Source organism: Lycium ferocissimum, chromosome 1, assembly GCF_029784015.1.
Source record: "Lycium ferocissimum isolate CSIRO_LF1 chromosome 1, AGI_CSIRO_Lferr_CH_V1, whole genome shotgun sequence".
Taxonomy (NCBI): Eukaryota; Viridiplantae; Streptophyta; class Magnoliopsida; order Solanales; family Solanaceae; genus Lycium; species Lycium ferocissimum.
In genome coordinates, this window is record NC_081342.1 from 12620848 (window position 1) to 12634592 (window position 13745).

The 13745-nt window shown below is 32.9% G+C and overlaps 1 protein-coding gene across 1 annotated transcript; it reads right to left on the reverse strand.

The window, feature by feature from the left end:
* Nucleotides 1–8541: 8541 nt before the first annotated feature.
* Nucleotides 8542–10150, reverse strand: LOC132048638 (CASP-like protein 1E1). Its single transcript, XM_059439346.1, has 2 exons — nt 9855–10150; nt 8542–9046 (listed from the first exon to the last, which is right to left on the reverse strand). Exons 1-2 carry the CDS (start codon nt 10085–10087, stop codon nt 8692–8694), a joined length of 588 nt encoding a protein of 195 aa, XP_059295329.1. The 5' UTR covers nt 10088–10150; the 3' UTR covers nt 8542–8691.
* Nucleotides 10151–13745: the final 3595 nt, after the last annotated feature.

The following is a 13745-nucleotide window of genomic DNA, read 5'->3' on the forward strand; positions in this document are numbered from 1 at the left end:
TCATCGACCGAAATCAGCCAACACAGAACTAAGATAAGTCCAGCCACAACCATCATCAGGAATAATACAAGTCTGATGCAATGCAATGCAACAATAATAGTATCTCAACCCTGTACAAGCATGCCAACTAGTAATGTTTGCCCAATTAGTCATGACCTGCAGGGGACCCATGGTGTCCATATACTACTCGCTCCGAAATTGACCTCGGATCACGAGCCCATAACTAGGCCACATCCTCACCCCTTGTCAAATGTGCCTTTGTATATGCATTCTTTCTGTATCTCACCATAATATGAATCTTAACGTATTTCTAGTCTAACAGTCAATATGGAATATGATCAGCCAACAATATCACGTCAAGAATTATAAGGCATCACGCCACAAGTCATATAAAGACTCAAGTAAATTAACTCATCAACATAGTGAATATGTAATCATCTCAATCAACAAGAAGAGTATATATGAACTCCTTCCTTCTTATAACATAACAATTATACCTCAGGTTTCAAAGACATAAAGTAATGGTGACAAGCCCACATAATCAATCAATCAATCAGTACCAACCTAGGAATTTCAGACCAGACTTCATGTCCGAAGACCTATACGTGCTTTCTCCCATCAATTCTATTATATATACATTGAACTAATCAAGATCTAACTCAAGTAAATCGTAGCCTACCTCAGATGTAGAACTGGAACAATGCAAGCTACCCCGCAACAGCTTTTCCCTTTCGTAAAGCTTCGGAATGTTCAAAGTCTAGCAATATGACGCTAAGTGAGTAATGGATCATTTACTCTAACAAGAACAAAAATTGGGAAAGAAAACCCAATTACTTCTACCCTTTTCAAATGGTGAACCCATCATTTAGTGATGAACTTATCATAATTTCTATCCCAACAATCATACTATTCCAATTCATGGGTTTTCTAATCAATTCAACCCCTTTCAAACGGTTTTTATGCTAAAGTTCTCATTTTTATTAGAACCCTAAGTCTCATACGCAATTTCCACATAAGTAATCAATTCTCATCCTAGAAAGTGATACTCTACATTCTTAGATGAATAAACAATAATAAAATCAACAACCCATTCATTATCCAAGGGTTTACTATTTCTAGGGTTCTAATCTTTCATACACCATTAGAGGACCTTAAGCTAGTCATGGAACCTGAAGAAGAATAGGGAATGAACTACGTAGAGATTAGAATTTACCTTCAAAGAGGGGTTTCACCCTAGCCTTAGAAAATCACCTCTAACTGTTCTTGGGAAGTGTTTTGGTGTTATGTGGGGAATGACTTCGAAATTGGTGATATAAAAGTCAGTTTCTGTCTCCCGTCGATCGCTGCAGTGGTCCCCTCTTCGCTGCAGCGGTCTCACTGTAGCGAAAAATCCCACCGCTACGGCGGACCTCATTAAACCCAAAATCCCGCGGCGGCGACCGGCTAAACACGACGGCGGACTCGCTACAGTGGTATGACACCCGCTGCAATGGTCCCAGTTGACCAATGAGCTTTGGTTTTTCACCCAAAATCCCAACATCAAATCGAGGCCCTACAGACGCAAACTAAATATGCACATCAATGTAAAAACATGCTACAGACTCACTCTTGGCTTCGGAATTCCCATCAGAGGTCAAGTTTACTAAGTCACCCCCAACAAAAATAAGTCAAGTTTTCAAACAAGTGCACAAGAGAAATCAAAGGCCTTTATTTCAGAATTCTAGCTCCTTAAGTTATCACTAGACTCGCTTCTAGTCTTGAAAAGGAACTAGCAGGGGTAAAATGATCAAAATGCACATGTCATTACAGATACTTTATTTATGCATGGATTCACTTGTCTCTTAATTTCTAAAGGAAGTGTTGGGCTGTTATTTGCACTTGAAAATGGTGGGGAATTGTTGGAATTTTCAAGAGAAAATAAAAGGAATAGATAAAAAGAAAGAGTACTTTTCTTTCTGCAAAAAGGAAAAAGTATTTTTCTTTCTGAAAGAAAGACATCTCTTCCCTAAAAGTTGCGTCATTTCAGGTTCAAGAGTTAAAGACATCCTCTATAAATAGAGGAACATCCTGAAACATTTCTATCATCAGAAATACTCAAAGAATCAATATTCTTCCTTCAGAAAAACTACATAAGTTTAGTGACTGCAGCATTAATTCTTGTGTATTCAGAGATTTGTTTACATTATTTCTTAGCTTTACTTCATTCTATCCCGGGAAAGTATTTGTGAGGGACAAATTATTCTCTTTGAAAAGTGATCCAAGAAAGACACACAGCTTGAAGCATATCTAGATTTTTCACCACAAACACACACTTTTCTAACAGAACTTATGAAGTTAACCTTTTCAAATAAAAATCCAAGTAATAAAGTAAAGAGAAAAACTCTTCAAGAACTATCTAGAAAGAAACAAGAGCAAACATATTTTATGGCCACATCTAAGAACAAAACTCAAAATGAATTATTATGTGAAAAGTATTTGGAAGAAAACTGCTCTGTATCCAAACTTCCTTTTCCTCATTCCTTAGTTGAAGTAACAAAGCTAGTCCTAACTTTGGTTATTTCCCTTGCTCTGTTTGCACCATATGTTTCTATATGGGTCCTGAATCGCAATCATTTTTATTTAATGGATTTTGGATAGATTATTTATACATGTCAAATGATTGTTTAACATGAATTCAAAGTTTGAGCAAAAACAATTGGTTCTTCTGGCCCATAGCTAAAGTGATGGCTCCTCCCATGCCTGTGAGAGCCTGAATGGGACAAAGACCGTGAATTTTACTATTATGATAATGGACGGTGGTAAGACTAGGAACTTAATTCTAATATCATGTCAAATTGTGTGACCAAACTCATTTGAAACCTCAGACTGTTAGGGAGAACACATTTTAATCTACTTAATTATGTCTTCGATATGTAGAGATATATTTTCTCTGGCTCCTTTTTCACCATATGCTTCTAGTGTTTTCTGAAACAAAATAAATGCTGGATTCTTACATGCTAAGGGTTTTTCCCTAATTATTTTTTAAATCAGAACCGAAATGCTGCATGTGGGAAACATGAGGAAAAAATACTTTCTCAACTTCGTGAACTATCAAAGTTGGAACCAAATTCCAGTGATGATCAAGATGAAACTGTACCAATTATAGGATTTCAATCTATGGAACCGACCCAGAATCGTCAATCGGTAATTAAAGGTTCGGGATTTATGCAGAATTCAGAGCAACATGTTGTTCCTTCATCTGAGGTAAACCTTCTTTCCCTACCTAATTTCTTTTTTCTTTCTCTAGTTAAGGTCATTTCATCTCGGTTGGTTCTCTTACTTGGCATAGTTCAAAAAGTAAGAAAAGTTTATTTTTGATACCAAAAGGTGTATGGCAACTTGGCTAACACATTTATAATTTACCAAAAAGGAAAATCTGAACTTATTTGTTTAATGTGATCTTAACATTGCTTGCTCTAAAGGAAATGAGAAATATTTTACTTGTTGGAAGAAGTACTGAAAAGAACTGCTACTTGTGTCTCTCTTTTTCCTGTATTTCGCATATGTTTACTCGTTTACTCGATAGGTGCATTTCTTGTGTTATGGCTCAGTCACTAGCCATTATGTGGCAAGCTATTCTACCATTAGATTATCCATCGTCTCCATGACCAATTTTGACATCTTGTATGTTTCCCTATCTTTTTTCTTGGGAAAGAAAGCATGCTCCATTGAATTATAGTTGTCAAGTGTTGGATTGAGTGACCATATGTCGAAAAACTTAAGTTGTTAGAGAGGACACACTTTTAATGACTTAATTATTTTACTTATATCTCAACATTAAGTAACATCTCTTGAGAGTTGAGACTACTGAATGGACTAGTTAAATTTCCACTTGCAAAGTTTTATTAGTTTTCCACATAATTTCCAGAAAGTTTTATGCTTACTTTACCTGTATAGATCTTTTTGCATATAGGAATGAAGGACACTCAAGCAATCCATTTCTAATTACCTAACTGTTTCTATAGCATCTACTATAGCTGGATATGTCCTATCAACAGTTAAGCTTATCATCACTTGATATAGTTTTGTGAGCAATTAACTGCATTCAACTTTCACGTAGAAAATTATCTCAAATTTAAAGGAATTGTAGCAGTTGCAGTGTTGATCATGGTCCTTGCCTGCAGGGAAGTGGCTTTCATTGGTGTGGTGATACTGGCGCATTCGCAGCTCAAGGCTTTTCTTCTTCCTTAGCAGATTGCTTCATTGAGACAAAATGTTTACTTCCCGACAGAGATTCAGATGTTGGTGATACTTCTGGTGGAGCAAATGAAGAACAATCTCATAATCCTCCTACTGCTGAAACCTTTCAAATGGTACCTAAAGTTGCTCATCGTGAGTTAAACAGCCAAGAAGAGAGACTGCCGTGTCACGGTACAAAGAGAAGAAGAAAACAAGGAGGTATATACACTCGCTTTTTCATTCGCTTGTAGGTTAAAAAGTAGAAGAGATGCTTCGCTATCTTGATTGGTATTGTCTTTATTATATGGTATATACTATCATATTGCTTGACTGAGATGTTTTCATCAGGTATGAGAAGCATATTATAGCTAGGTATGAGTCAAGGAAGGCTCGGTCAGAAAGTAGGACGCGAATCAAGGGGTGTTTTGCCAAAATGGATTACAAGGATTCCTCATTGCTTCAATAGTGTCAAAGGTTATCATTTACAAATAAGGTTGCAAAAGCAAACAATCCAGGACATTCTGCTGGATCATCGGTGTGCTGTAATGAAGGTTTTTGTTAATTCTGTCATGTGGACTGCAAATCTTTCGTCAGCTTGATCGCCGGTTCTGTTGAGGCAACAGAGAGCCTTTTCTTTCAGCATGTGTTTATAGTCATTTGTAAAGCTAAAGTTGATAAAACATGTAGCTATCCTGATAGAGAAGGGGAAAAGTGAGATTTAGTATAGATGTTTTATCTAGTTTGCTGTGGTATGTAGGCTTTTGCTGTTCAGCTCATGCCTCATTAAAATGTCTAATCAAATTAGTCAACTTTTGCATTCTATGTTCACAGCTGGTTCGTATATTGTTAATTATTTTGTTAAGCTTCATTTTTTCTCTTCCAGTTGTAATCATTTATTTATAAAAAGGTCTACTTGTCTCCGTGCTTCTTTACATCGACATCGACCTCTTCCTCTCCTCCTTCTTAGGAGTTAATTTCTCAGAAGGTTATCGAACTTATTATCTTTCTACAAAAGTCATGTTTGTCACTTTAAAATCGCTAAACTTATGGCAATTTGATCGGAATAGTCCATTAAATCTCGTCGGAAAGCCAAGTAGGCATGTCTAATCAGTTAAAATGCCCATGTGGCTTTCCAAGTCAGCCGATATGTTGTGTGGAACATATCATGTGTTTGTCACTCAAAAACACTGTCGCCTTTCCGTTCTTGTTTGCCATATGGAGCATATCATTTCAGGGTACAAATCCTAATGGGTTTGAATTTTTCTTGCTCCCCCATTAACTATTGACTTCTTAATATCCTCTGTTGGTATTTTTTGGTTATTTTCTTTCCTTAGCTTTTCTTTTTTCCCTCTTTAAAGTAAATTACATTTTAGAGTTGGTTTTTCCAATTGCATTATGTCTCTGTCTAACTGGCTTCTCGCTTTGAACTGAACTATGATCTTCTTTTAATCGAGTGACTTCTGATTAAAAGTTTAAAAGTGAGTGAAGTGAGGGGCTTTAGAGGAAAAAAGGAAATGAGCTTTTATTGGAGTATATAGTCTGACAGGGTAGGGCGCAGCCTATTCCTACTCAACGACAGAAAGTCTAAGCTTTGGATCCATCCCACTATATTCATTACTCCCTTTGTGACTAGAGATGCGGACTTCATATGAAGTAAACATTAATGTCCTTATTAAGAATTTTTTACTAAAGTGAGTCATTATTTCAGCCAATTCACCAAAATATATTCTTTTGAAAATTTACGGAAGTAGAATAAACGTATTCTGCAAAAGAACGTATTAGATATTATTTTATTAAAAAAAAATTATGGGCAAAAAAGTTAATGGTTAACAATGTTAAAGGTTAATTCGTTACTGTGAGTAGCGTTTTATGGTTAATACGTTACTTTGAGTAACATTTTATGGTTAATTAATTTGGTTTCAATGTTCACTGATTTGAGTTCTTTATTTTATCCTAGCTGATTTGAGTGCTTTATTTTATGGAGTATATATGATTCACTAAGGTCTCTTAGTCTACAGCTTGATGGACACCACTCTTAGCTGTTGTTTCGCTTCATACAAATTTAGTTCCAGTGAAGTGAATTGGGACACCAAATTTAGTTGTTGTTTTACTTCTAGAAGATGGAGTATGGAGTATTTTTCTTTAAGCAAAGAGATATGAAAGATGATTGTTTCTTAATTTTCATATATGAAAAGACCGTTATATATAAGTATTAATTACTAGTAGTTATTGTTGTAAACTTCAGACATTGTATCTTTAATTTCTTTGGGGCTTAACCATCTTGCACTTTAAAATGTACATGAAAATGCTAAAAGGGAGAATTAATCAACTTCTGCTTATATAATTTCTAACTGCTAGTGTTGCTTTGAAACTGAAAAACTGCTACTTTATTTAGCCAATCAGTACTTTTTTGTAAGGCTAATCAATGATTTTTTAATCCTAATCAGTATTTTTTTTGTCAGGCTAACCAGTACTTCTTTTAAGGCTAATCAATACTTTTTTAAAGGGTAATCAATACTGTCGGCAATGTTTTATAGGTACATCAATCAGAAGGGTTTGCAATTTGCAGAATTCTTTGCAGGATTTGACTGCCCATGCCTATATTATGTAGAAACGTTACTGTCAGTCATGTTTTACCCCGAAGTTGTAACTCTGAGTTACGACTTTAAGATCAACCACCGTCAGATTTTGTATTCTTTAGATTCATTACTCATAGTAACGTATTAACCATAAAATGTTACTCACAATAACGAATTACCCTTTAACACCGTTAACCTCTTAACTTTTTTGTCCGTTGAAGTTTTTGAATAAAATAATGCCTAATACGTTATTGCGAAATACATATATTCTAATTGTGTAAATTTTCAAAAAGACATTATTTTGCTGAATTGGCTGAAATAATGGCTTACTTTGGGCAAAAGCTCCCTTATTAAGGAAATGTGCAACAATCTTAAAAAGGCACATAATATGGACCGGTGATAATACATATACAATTGGAGTTAAAGTCAGTGGGTGCAGTCTCTATGGACGAAGAGCCAGCCCATTGCCGTATATATGAGGCAGAGATTTGTCAACCTTGCTATGTAGTCTACATGTATGAGACCGCGACTTAAATAGCACAAAAAAAAAAAAGTTGAACCAAACTAGTACCAAAAAAAAAAAAACATAAGTGGTATTCGCGCACGAAATTCGTGCGTGAAAGGACCAAACCGCAAAAACATAGTTTTGGCCTTTCACGCACGAATTTTGTGCGTGAATGGGGTGACCAAAAAAAAAAAGAGAACATTAGTAGTCACGCACTAATTTTGTGCGTTAATGATGGGGCCTTTTTTTTTTTTTTTTCTTTGCGTTACTTTTCAATAACGTTTTTTTCCATACTTTGGGCAAAGATTAGTCATGTTTTAAAATCCCAAAATATCAATATTTTATATAAAACTTAATATATTTTTGCGTACAATAATGTCGGCTCATTACATGAAGTCCACCTAAACGTTTGGATCGTCGTTTTAGGGGTTCTAAAGTGCCCGAAGCAAGTTTTGAAACTTGTAATATTTATAGGGTTTTGATTTAAGTGTTTTATTATATTTGAATGTACAAATTTAAATATTTGATTTAATAATAATAATTCATCCAATACGAGAGGTCTATACTAATTAAAAAATAATTCATTCCATTTAATTACAATACTAATTCAATTGTATTGCTTTGAATTAGTATTGTAATTAAATGGAATGAATTATTTTTTAATTAGTATAGACCTCTCGTATTGATGAATTATTATTAAATCAAATATTTAAATTTGTACATTCAAATATAATAAAACACTTAAATCAAAACCCTATAAATATTACAAGTTTCAAAGCTTGCTTCTAAGCACTTTTTCAGAACCCCTAAAACGACGATCCAAACGTTTAGGTGGACTTCATGTAATGAGCCGACATTATTGTACGTAAAAAAAAATATTAAGTTTTATATAAAATATTGATATTTTGGGATTTTAAAACATGACTAATCTTTGCCCAAAGTATGGAAAAAAACGTGATTGGAAAAGTAACGCAAAGGAGAAAAAAAAAAAAAAAAAAAAGGCCCCAACATTAACGCACAAAATTAGTGTGTGACTACTAATGTTCTCTTTTTTTTTTTTGGTCACCCCATTCACGCACAAAATTCGTGCGTGAAAGGCCAAAACTGTGTTTTTGTAGTTTGGTCCTTTTACGCACGAATTTCGTGCGCGAATACTACTTATGTTCTTTTTTTTTTTTTTTTTTTCAACTTTTTTTTTTTTTTTGTGCTATTTAAGTCGCGGATTCCTACATGTATAGCTGACAAATAACATAAATAGATCGACCATATATATATGAGTAGAAGCTGGTGTTAATTGTTATGAACAAACTTCCAATTCTATTTCGAGACTCATCATAGCTCTTTTGGACATATAAATGCAGCACACTTTTTATCTTTCGATATAGACCCTTAATAATTTAAAGTAGTTCTGTGAAGATTCAAAGTGAGGAGTAGCACAAGGCAAAGAAAGAAGAAAGAACCAAGCATAGACATAGCAAGAGCAGCTCCCCCTTGGATGCAATATCTCTTGAAAGCATAACAAACTTTGTGCCACTGAGTGTGAGGGTTGCCATTTAGAGCAATGAGTCCAACTGCAGCTGACGCACCGTTGGCCGAAAAAAGGAGTGCAACTATAGTCAGGTCTAGAGCAACAACTAAGACTGAGCCTGTCCATTTTTTTCCTCTGCTTCCGCCCGTTAGAGCTTGAAACGCCATAGATGTCGCTGCATATGCACATGCCACCGCATTCACTACCACAAAGTACCTGTCATTAAGCAACAAAAGGTTTAACTTTTATGCACTGACAAGTGTAAATAATTTTAATTATACAATTTGTTATTAAAAAGCTGATTACGTTACGAGTTCAATTAACTTCTATACACTGAAATTCCCTAACTGAGGGAAGGGAAAAAAGCCTGAAAGATCCTTTTTGACGCGCTGCAAAAGGAAGGTTTATTGAAGAGAAATGTTACATAAATGATTAGAACAATGCTCCCTTGAGATGAAATTGACTGCTTCCTAGCAAGAGTGACAACTGATTCAATTGCCTCTCTATCATTTGATTGAATATAGTTGCATGAGGCGATATAAGTGCTAACCTGATTAGAAGAACTGATAGCTTTGTAAGATGATAAAATAACTATCTACTAGCGATGTTTTCTTTGTGTAATTTCATAGTGAGGACTCAAAGACTTTTGGAAGCTGAACATGCTCAAAAAGATGTGTAAATCTAGTGAAAAAGATATTTACATGTAACCGTCTATAATAAATGAAATTAGTAATTTGAAAAATAAGACAAGTTAATTGTGTAAAGCTAGTGAAAAAGATAACTGCACGTAACCATCTATAACAAGCAAAATTAGTAATCTACGAAATAAGACAAGTTAGCTGCGTAAAGGTAGTGAAAAGTGGAATTCGTAATCTTAAAAAATTAGGCAGTTAATTAGCTGCTACAATAGATTAAAAATATACTGACGATATAAAATTTCTTTACACTGTTACCATATGTATGTGTTTAACTCAGTATATAGATGACTAATTTGTGTATATAGTATGTGTTAGAATTTGCTTACACAGTTGAAGACATATAATTCCATTTGGCCGTTAGAGTAAGGTGCAAAGGAGGTAAGCCATCTATGAGAGATACGGCAACTGACTCGGTATCCTTGTTAGTACCAGCCACAATAGCAGCTACTAGAGTGAAAACTAGCCCCATCATTCTTAAAACCATTTCATAACTTCTACACTTAACCCTTTCTTCACATCTATTTTTTTCTGCCCCGTTGCTTAGATCCAGTGTCTTCATAATATTTATTACAAGAAAGAATTGGAGATAAATTATAAAGACTGGGGGACTGCTTTTACTATTATATATAGATGGAAGTACATAACAGGCTCTATATATATTGTTGCGTGCATATAATGTCATTGAATAGGAGATAGAGAGTACGACAGACAAGAATTATGATGGATAAATGAGGTAGTTGTCACTTACCTGTGGCGTCCGGTTGGGGGATATATTGCATTCAATTCAATCAACTAATTAGTTTTAATATCAAACTAGTTGATGCTAATGTAATTAGTAGTCCCTCAGTCTTTATAATTAGTGGTGTTTGACTAAGCTTATAAACTGATCAAATTGATTTATTTTTTGCTTATATAAGCGTTTAAAAATAGCTAAGTGTTTATAAATTAAAATTAGTCAAAAATTATAATTTGGTCATCTCAATTTTAGCACTTTTATCCAAACACACAAATACTTACTTATAGAATTTTAGTACAGAAGATCATTTATCAAAACTTAATGTTTATAACGGGTTCGGCTCTGGTCCATTAATTTTTGCTCCGTTAATTGTCAATACACTCTTTGATGAATGACACGTGTCCGAGTTATTATGAAAGGTTGAGATTAATTTTTATCTTATTATGTATTTTTGGTTAAACTCTACTAATGGTGCTAATTAGAAAATTAAAAAAGAGAGCTTATATGAGGTTCTATCGAGAGATCTTTACGTGGCTATTCAGTTTTTAAAAAGTGCAGTGTACATATCCGTGGTTTGCGCGGTCGAGAACAAAAGTTGAATATTAAAGTCATAAATATTTAAAACTCAATCTTTCCTAGTAGAACGTCTTTTTAGAATTCTATCATTTTTTTCATGATTCTTTAATTTCCTATATATAGTTTATTTGATAGAAATTACACATTAAATATGAAAACACATTTAAATCAGTAAGTATGAACCTGGATAAGGAAAAAAGGAAACAAAAAGAATAATGAGAAAGAGAAAAAATGGTACTTTCTCCATTTCAATTTGTGATCTTAAATCGACTATACTATTTGTGTGACTATAAGACTTTTGCAATTGTTATCTTAAAATGTAATATTTATAGAATTATAAAATTTTATTATTAATAGTAGAATGGACTAAAAGAAAAATAGTACCCAAAAAAAAAAAAAAAATGAAACAGAGAGAATAAGCAGTTCCTGCTTTTTTCTTCCTCCTCTAAAGCCTTATTCATAGTACTATGAATTGTGCCACTTGTGCTCTATTAAGATTAAGCAAAATTGTATTTCTTTCAAATAAAACTTACAAAAAAAAAATAAAAAAAAATACATGATAGAAGGATATTAATAGACAAAGAAAACAAATGAAAGTAAGAGAGAGTACGACGAAATTGTCTTGTCTGATTAATTGATTATAGAGAAGCTATGTGAAATTATGAGAACAGAGGAGGCAGAAATGTTTGAAGCTCATACTATATGTAAATATAACACAAATACATCAGAAGAGTACGTTGGCAGAAATGTTTGAAACTCATACTATATGTAAATATAACACAAATACATCAGAAGAGTACGTTTCAATCTATCATAAGTAGACTAATATAATTTGTTAAGACTAATTGTTTTAAATTATATTGCTCCAATTATTTAATTAAATTGTTTGAAGTATATATATGAATAGTTAAATTTTTCCATAACATCACATTTGTCTTAGTTATTCTTTAATATGTGTCCAAACGGCACAATCCACAGTACAAAGAGAAAGCATCAAATATCAAATAACATTAGAACTTACACAACCTATGCAAAATCAATTGTCAAATAAATGTAGAAAAGGAAATTTAAACAAATTAGTCATAATAAGGAAGAAATCAACCCTTTAAAAAAGCAAAAAGGATGAGAATACAATTAGAGGCTAAGGAAGTTTTAGTGTTTGTAGTATTAGAGAAAATATCAAATGTCACATACTATTCAGTTTACAAAACAAACATGTGCAAAATCTTTAAAAAAAAAAAAAAAAAAAAAAAAAAAAAAAGAAGAAGAAGCAAAAATATTCGAATACAAGAGGCTAAGAAAGTTTTTGTGTTCGTAGTATTAGAAAACATCAAATATCACATGCTATTCACATTTACAAAATAAACCTGTGCAAAATCATATATAAAAGAAATATTACAACAAAAGAAATTAAAAATACCTGATAAGCGATGGGGAGAAAAACAAATTATTATTAGCCATAGAGACACTTAACCGTAGCAGAGAGTACGTAAAAAAAAAAAATGTGAATGGAAGAGACATGAGTTCTAGATAGTATTCGACTATTAAGGAACACGTCTTTAAACCATAAACAAAAAAAAGAAAGCAATATATTCACTATATATATCAATCAAGTGAACAACCAATACTACCCGAGTTACGGAAGAACTTTTTGTATACTAATTTCACAATTTGTTTGCATTCTCAAGCTTTTAACAGTAAACTATTAAAAGAAAGGAAGATGAAAAAAAATTGAGTAGATGCGAGAATTTAAAAAAAAAAAAAAAAGAGGCAAAATAACTCGTGTAAAGAAGGAACCTAAAGAAGAGAAAAACGAACTGCTAGGCAACATAAAATTCTGATTATGCGAGCATGAATTTAAAGGGAAGCTAGAGTGCTTCTTAGGAGAGTTAACCGGCATTATAAATTTGCTAGGCGTTACCATTTCACACATCTTGAAAATATTGAATATCATTTATCACAAAGGCTTATTTTATCGACATAAATATCAATTATAGGTGCAACGAAGTGCATAATTACCACCTGCAAGACGAAAGGTAGGGGCAAGAGGAGGAGATTCCTAGAGCCATGCATATTTCTACGTTTGTGTTGTTTTAGTGCATAATAAATGATCACTAAATCATTAAATTAATGATAACGACTTTTGGACTTTCTAAACTGAAAAAGAGATGGGTAATTAAGAGAATGTAATTAAGGAATAATTTTGAGATTTTTTTAATAAATCAGATAAATAGGAAAATTAAGAAAAATTTCAAAAATTTGAGAAAAAAGATAAATGCCATTCTTGGCTTTAGAGGCATGCCACATCACCTCTCCTATGCCTAGCTTTATTATATCTATAGATTCTCATAAATATAGTACTTTTTGTTTATTCCAAAAATAATAGTTTTTTTTTTTTTACCATTTTAGCAGATTCTATGATTCTCTACTGCTAATGAAGGACCACTAATTAAAAAATTAATATACATCCTAATTAATACATAATTCCTTTCTCTTTCATCATTATTAATACATGTAAATAAATTAAATATATCATACATTCTATTTTTAGACCCGCATTATACTTGATATATATATCACTAATATAAGCTTTTGTCGCATATACAATTGAAATAGAAAATATAGTCAGTTAAGATAATATGTTATGCGACAAAAAATATCTAATAGAAAAACACACTAATCCAACCAAATACCATTATTATACCATGTATATATGAGTACACGAAACTATGTATGTAATATAACAAGATTATACCACATATATATGTTTAATTAAAAAAACTGAACTATCTACTCTACTCTACATATTGTAGTATTCAAGGATCTGTTTTTGATTTTGTGGAGTTTTATGAACACGAATTTTTCTTTTATGTGTTTGATTGGAGTAGATCTGAGATTTTGGAAG

Bases quoted from the DNA above. Each gene is read 5' to 3' on its own strand.
- LOC132048638 (XM_059439346.1), bottom strand. From the start codon at position 10,087: ATGAAGACACTGGATCTAAGCAACGGGGCAGAAAAAAATAGATGTGAA. The intron at 9,047-9,854 runs GTAAGCAAATTC...GCTTAATGACAG, and splicing joins AATTATATGTCTTCAACTGT to GTACTTTGTGGTAGTGAATG.